We start from the raw sequence: 7,116 nt of genomic DNA on the forward strand, positions 1-7,116 counted from the left end.
GGGGGCAGCAGAGGGGGGGGGGGGGGAGAAGCGGCAGGGGGGTGGGGGACGGGGGGCTATGGGGGAGGAATGACAGAGCATGTAAAGCGGGGGGGGTGGGGAGGGGACAGGCTGCAGCTTCAGCTCCAGCTCCACCCCAACCCTGAGATGCAGCTGGAGCTGCAGCTGCAACAGCTGCTTGCCTTCTCCCCCATGCGCTGCTTTATGTTCAATTGTAAATTGAGGGGCTTTTCCCCTATGTTAAATGGGGGAGGGGGAGGAGGGGGAAGGGACCTAATCTTCTAATCAAACAGACATGGTACTTAGGCTCTGGTTTCAATCATAATGGAACTATGCTGATTTACACCATTTGAAAATACTATCCATTGCTTTTTTTCAGTGTTTTGTAAAGCTTTGAAATTAACATGCTGCTACTTTCTTGGAATAAGATAATGATTTGAATAAGATAACATTTGAATCACATTTGTTCAGAGGATGTGTCTTAGCTAAATAAACATGTCAATCTGATTCATTTATTAAATGAATAATAAAAAGTTTATTTGAAGCTAGAATGGAGTACTGCCAAAGATTTCAATGTCTATTAGAGCCAAGGTCTGATGTTTCTAGTCCATGACTGGCAGAAGTCCTTTTCTTTATCAAATATTTTTTCATAGCCTCATTTCAATGAAGATGGGATGGAATCTGCAACAACAGATCAATGTTATACGGTCAAGAACCTAGTAACCTGGAATAAAGGATTAGTTATATAGGGTTGATGATATCAAGTAGGCTTGTCTAGATTTTGTCCAAACATTTTAGAGGATGCCTCCATGAAAACAGAATCTGCCCACTCTCTCCTGTTCTGTGTATACCAGATACCAAAAAAAATTTGACATAACCATTTTTAGCAAAGGCCTGGGGAGTGCCTGGGCATGGACATGCTCATTAGGGCAATAGCAACATCACATTTTGGAGGGGTGTTTGATGCGTGCAGAATAGAAGTGAACATGAGGAGCATATTTTTAAGGCAAAGCTACCTATCACAGATACAATACACACAAAGGCTAATTTACTAAACTGTCTTTGTTGACAGTATTTGCTGTATTGTATCAGCTATTTAAATGGAAGCTAGATTTGTACTCATATAGTGCTATGCCTTTCCATATTTACTTTAAAGGACACCAGTTGCATATGGTGAAAACACTGTATTTTCTTCCTGCAACTCGGATTGCAAATGTGCCTCAAACCAGTGGGATCCAGTCTGTGGAGACAATGGAATCACATATATAACAGCTTGTCTTGCTGGCTGCAAGGCTTCAACAGGCCATGGAAAGAACACAGTAAGAACTTCCCCACATTTTTCCTATTTTTCGGTACAAGAATGGGCGGTTATTAATAGTGCATACATATTGGACCCCTGCTATACATTGAATATATTATGCAATTAGCTGATTAATTATGTAATAGATTTAGATTGGCCTCATGTGCAAAGTAAGATGGACCACATATGCAAAGAAATGATTACACAATTAACTTATTAATCATGCAATAAACTTAGACCAGCCACATGTGCAAAGTTATTCTCACACAAAAAAATTACTATCCAGCTATAAAAAGAGCCAACCAGCTATGAAGTTATTGCTTGAAAATGTATAACCATGGGCAACTGGTGCTGCCTTATTCAGAGGGGGCACATGCCCTGTGACCAGTCCTGCTGACAGGAAGGGGTCCCCCTGAGGCTGATCTTGCTGCCCCAGGGGACCCCCACAGCCAATCCCACGATGGCCGATCACTGCGGTGGATTGCTGCAGCCACTTCCAGGAGTGGCTGCAACCACTTCTGGAAGCAGCTGCAGTGATTGGCCAGCGCTTGCAAGGTGGGGGGCATCGGTGCTCCCACCTCCCCCCACCGCCCATTGCCTAAGCGGCAAGTGCGGCCAGTCAGGGGGCGCACCGGTACTCTCAGGGGATGCACGTGCACCCCCAAGCACCCCTATGCATTGCCACTGTGTATAACAACTCTATAGCTAGTTTCTATCTAGCTTTAATTTGAAATTCTAGCAGGGCCCTGAATGACCAAACAGATTGGAGAGGAAGAACAATGATAGTGCATTTCTGATGGCCATTGTCTTGCCTGGTAATACTGATAACCCAGGAAGTGATTCACTACTAAATCAAAATTGTATCTTTCAGGTGTTTCATAATTGTAGCTGCACTGAAGTTGCAGGTTTGCTATCAGGAAATACTTCGGTAACTTTGGGACACTGTCCAAAGAGTGATGATTGTTACAGGAAGTTTATTTATTACACAGTCATACAAGTCATAAGTGCTTTTTTCTATGCTTTAGGAGGCACCCCAACGTATATGATTACATTTAGGTAAGTAAAATTAAAAATCATTATTTAATATTATATTTAAGGTTTTTTTCCCCCACAGTGGGAACAAAATTGGGTCTAGATTTTCTATTTTCCAAAAATTGCAGTAACTACAGCCTTTTACTGCTGTATCTTCTTAACCCTGAATGTTTGTTTTATATTGTGTTGCCAAACTTAACTATGACTTAATGTTTAATGCCTTAAAACACTAAACGAAATCAGTCTGTAAGGCGCATCTCTACCCTGCCTTCTGTCTGACTTCAGGCTAACATGGCTAACTACCTCTGTCTAATGTGTAAAAAAAAATCTTGCAGTTGCCACCAAAGTGGCCCATGATGGCTTCTTCTTTGGTTGAATTCTCTATTTCCTTAATGATTATGCTTCCTTGTAATTGCCACTGAATCTATAATAATTCATGTGCACCTGCATCTTTCATGAAGTTAAGTGGGTATGTAATTCTCCCCTAAAATTTTACAATATTATATATCTGCTCCATATATTAGTATCATTAACATGGCAGTAACACAAAACAAATTCAAGTTATTATGACAGAAATGATTATTACTAGGTATGTTTCTGTGGTTAGGAGGTAAACATACAAAATTAGTGTACATTTTTCATCTGAGTGAAGAATAAGAGAAAGCCTCATCTCTGTAAATTCCCCAAAATTACTTGGATGCAAAGTCAGTGGGAATCCTGATGAAACTTCAAATTAGTACTTTGTTGAGTATAGATATAAAAAAGAGAATTTAATTCCCTTTTCCTTTTTGCAGATGTAAATATTATTTAATAAGGTGGTCTGTCTGGTCAATAATTGTAAAGGAAAACAGCAGATACAGAGACAGTTAACTCAAAATCAAATACAGAAACCCTTAGGCAACACCAATTTGGTGTGATGTCTTGGGACATAATTATAAACCAACTTGGCAGGCATATTGTTTTAAGTATTTCAGCATTCCTTAGATGGTACTTTTGAGACTATCATTAGAAGGTTTCAAGATGCTGCTCCAGTGTTGCCATTTCCAGATATTTTTGCACCAGAACAATATGACCATTCCTGTTAACTAATAAGCCCTGACAGAGGGGACAATCTAGCAGGTGCTTGTTGGTATCCATTTCTGCAAATCCTGGATGGAAGTATTGGTATTTCCTTAAAAATTCTCCTCGGTAGTTATCCGCAACACATTGTCTTCCCAGGGCATATACAATGGAGAGCTATCGATTAATTCACTCTTTCTATGTCACATAGTATGTTTTGGCAGGTGTAGGAAACAACTCAGTCCTGCAGCTTTGCATTGTATTTATTATCAAGAATCATAGGGCTCCTACAGATGTGTGGGGAGCCTGCTCTGACGTGCCAGAAAACCATTAATCGAATCTGCTGGAGCATGGAAATTGACACGGTCCAGCAGCCTTCAATGTCACATGTATCAGCGTCCCTGTACATCCCTGCATTGAAAAAATGGTGACGGGGTGCTATGAAATAAAAGACATTCAATGACCTTTAGTTAAAAGCATCCCGTCACCATTTTTTCAGTGCAGGGATGCACAGGCACTTTTAATTAGTGTGGCTTGCTAATTAAAGCACCCGGCACCATGTCCCAGAGCACATGTAAAAATGCCCATAATTCTAGTTGGAGATGGCACATTTTAATGGACACTTGATTACATAGACACTGTATTCATTTATATACATCTATTCTAGGTGTGTTCAGCCAGAGCTAAAATCTCTTGCAGTTGGTCTGTATGTACTCATCATGAGGGCCCTAGGTAAGAGAAATTACTCTAACTATATGGCTTTAAATGGTGACTCTCGGAAAACTGTAAAAGTCTAAAACAGTAAATTAATAAAATGTGGTAAATAACTGTTATCATGATGTTCTAACTTTTATATCAAAAGCTACATCAAATTAGGAAAGTCTGTTTTCATAGTTTGCTAAGGGTCAGATCAGTTAGGTTTGGATGTTCATAAGGAGGTCATCAAGCCTGTGCTCTTACAGGACAATAGTCTCTAGTTAGAATATAAACTTGTTTGTAAGAGATGTTTATCTGCAAAAGAGTGCAAGATAACAGAGCTTCCACAATTGTGGTTTGACACAAGTTTGAAATCTTGATCCTGTTGAAGATCATGTCAAAACTTGCATTGGATTCAACAAGCCCAAGATTCCACTCTAGGTGTGTCATCTTTTTTGAAGGTACAGAACAGTGTAGGGCACAGCCAGCCAAAACATGGGATTCAAATGCCAAGTGCACCCTTTGAAAAGGTAAAACCTGCACTAGTGATTAATCCTGACTCTTCCTAAGCGTCTTCATAATGTGAACCACTTCACACAAAGATGGTTCTATGCATAACTGGCCCTCATCCTCATTCCATTTAAGGGACATACAAGATTCTCAGTGAAAATACACCATATGTGGGCAGTTATATTAAAGAAATGGTTGTGTATTTTTAGCTGTCCTTAATGCTTTGTTCTATTTTGTATAAAATTATTGCATTGGTCTCAAGTATAGTTCTCAAAATCTAATGAGAATCCAGTTCACTGCTGTCAATAGTTCTTCTGCAAACTGTCAATGGTTTTGAGAAAGCAGTTTGGGAGTCATTGGGCCACTAAGTGCTGCAGGGGAGGCTGGTCGGGGGTGAGGAGTTGCAGGCTGGAAGCCTGGCCAAATAATTATTGGACTAGGAGAACTGTGGTATTTCAAACAGAACCAGTAAGGGCCCCCAGCTCACTCACCCTGAAACTCCCAATCCAGTATCTATAAAGGGAGTAAACAGTTCCCTGTATCCTATCAGTCACCTGCAGCAGCAGTGCATCATAGGACAAGTATTTGATAAGAAAGTGTGCTTCTCCATATGACATCCTGAAGTTATTTTGCTTTTTTAATATTACAGCTGGAATTCCAGCCCCAGTTTATTTTGGTGCATTGATAGATAGGACTTGCTTGAAATGGGGAAGAGGAAGCTGTGGGCAACGAGGAGCGTGTAGGATATATGATTCTAATGCATACAGGTAAGTCAAATCAAAACACGAGGGGCCTTACTAACTTTCTTTCTACAGTAGATAACTTATTGCTTGAATGCTGTGGCCATGGTAACCTTATGTTGGCCTCCACTTGATTTTAGGTCAGGACAGAATTTCAAACAAATAAATCTTGGGACAAAGTTCCAATGCCCCTGCTCATTTTTATAATGTTTATTAAGGCAAAACTCTCATTAATGTCAGTGAGCGTTCTTCTCAGATAATGTGCAAATTTCATAAATTTTGTGACCATTAAAAAATCATAGTAATCATATGGATCACAAGCAAACATCCAAATTCATGTGACTTATCAAAAACAAGTGTCTATTAGCAGGACTGCTACTTTTGTTGCATTAGCCACCTTTAAGATATGATCTCATAGGAAATAGTCCTATTGGGCAGCTGAGAGCACTTTACTTATTTGCATATATTGACAAGTGCAGGAAACCACTTCCTCGTGAAGTTTTGCACTGAGAGGGGATTGTAGAGTAATGTGTGTTAAGAATAACCAAAACCATTGGCCTGAAAAATACTCCATGTTATTTGTATTTTTCCTTACTCCCATTAGCCACACAACTGCTAGGCATCTTTACAGAGCAGCCAGAGTAGAGACTTCAGGAAACTTATCTGCTCTGCAAGAGACCTGGCTTCAGAAGCCATTCTTGCCAGTCCTTTGAAAAAAATGAAGTTGCCTTTTGTGGTCTCTTTTCATAGGAAGGCATACCTGGGCCTAACAGCAGGCCTGAGAGCACCATCCTACTTGATAGCTTTATTGTTTTTTTTGATGGTGAAGAAACATTATCAAGCCAAGGACTCCAAGCCCACTGAAAATGGAGGAAAAGAAGATATTCCTATGAATGGAGAAACCAATTCAAAAAGCTGTGAATATTTGTCACGTTCTTCTGACGCAGAAAAAGAATCCTATATTTAAAAATATATATTTGAATCTATATGGCATGAATCAGGACAGCTTCTTGTAAAAACAGGTTATAGAATGTCATGAACAAAACAGTAATGATGTTCAGAATGTTACACGAGTAATTAAGCCATTACCAATGACAAGAGAAGCTAGGTACAAATGTGATTTATATTTAGCTGTGTTTATGAGCATTTTGCCTAACAACACACACTACAAATTTTATGAACAGACTTGAGCTATTAATAAATAATGAAGGAAACCCCAATTTGGCATGATTAATTGCAAGAGTTCTTGATATTTAAATGTTTCGCAGAAAACTGCTCTATGAAGACCATTCAAATCATAAACATTCCCCCACCACACACACACACCTGCTCTCCCCCACCCATGTTCTAGAATCAGTTGGTCTTCTACAAGAAAAATTGTAACTTTTTTACGATTCTATGTTAAGAGAGAAACCTTAAAATACAATAAGAGCTAGGTACAGACAGTCAAAAAGGCCAAAGCTGAATCGATTCAGTCTTTGCAGATTAGTCTAAACTGCACAGATTAAATTGCAACAGAAGTGAACGGACATTTACCTTTCATTTAGGATATGCAGCAATGTGCCTGCAGTGGCTCAGGCTACAGGCCTGGGGGCACTAGAGCATGGCTCTCTGACTGTGTATTCACTTTCTCTTCCTGCTGCCCCTGAAGTCTCTGTGATTTGCAGTCCAGAATTATAGCAACAGGACTCCACAGGATTGCTCATCACTTCCTCTTTCTGCTTCCAAGTGTCTCTGGAATTTGTAGTCCATACTTACAGCCAGCAGTAAATTTGAGTG

The 7,116-nt window shown here is 39.8% G+C and overlaps 2 protein-coding genes across 4 annotated transcripts in view; one reads left to right on the forward strand and one right to left on the reverse strand.

The window, feature by feature from the left end:
* Positions 1-6,307, forward strand: part of LOC109296281 (solute carrier organic anion transporter family member 1B3-like) — a 42,056-nt gene extending 35,749 nt beyond the window's left edge. For 2 of the 3 annotated variants that reach the window (XM_019515621.1, XM_019515622.1), the window contains exons 11-15: positions 1,157-1,319; positions 2,172-2,356; positions 4,059-4,123; positions 5,247-5,364; positions 6,088-6,307. In XM_019515621.1, the coding sequence (XP_019371166.1) occupies positions 1,157-1,319; positions 2,172-2,356; positions 4,059-4,123; positions 5,247-5,364; positions 6,088-6,304 (748 nt within the window). In that variant the 3' untranslated portion in view covers positions 6,305-6,307. Of the gene's footprint in view, positions 1-1,156; positions 1,320-2,171; positions 2,357-4,058; positions 4,618-5,246; positions 5,365-6,087 lie in introns of those variants that run through there. The other variant, XR_002096945.1, reaches the window with a different exon arrangement.
* The window catches only part of LOC109296280 (solute carrier organic anion transporter family member 1C1-like), a 75,078-nt gene continuing 68,204 nt past the window's right edge, over positions 243-7,116 (reverse strand). The window contains exon 15 of the mRNA XM_019515620.1: positions 243-681. Coding sequence (XP_019371165.1) covers positions 648-681 — 34 coding nt within the window. The 3' untranslated portion in view covers positions 243-647. The remainder of the gene's footprint in view (positions 682-7,116) is intronic.

Source organism: Gavialis gangeticus, unplaced genomic scaffold, assembly GCF_001723915.1.
Source record: "Gavialis gangeticus isolate Ggan-Ray unplaced genomic scaffold, GavGan_comp1, whole genome shotgun sequence".
Classification (NCBI taxonomy): domain Eukaryota; kingdom Metazoa; phylum Chordata; order Crocodylia; family Gavialidae; genus Gavialis; species Gavialis gangeticus.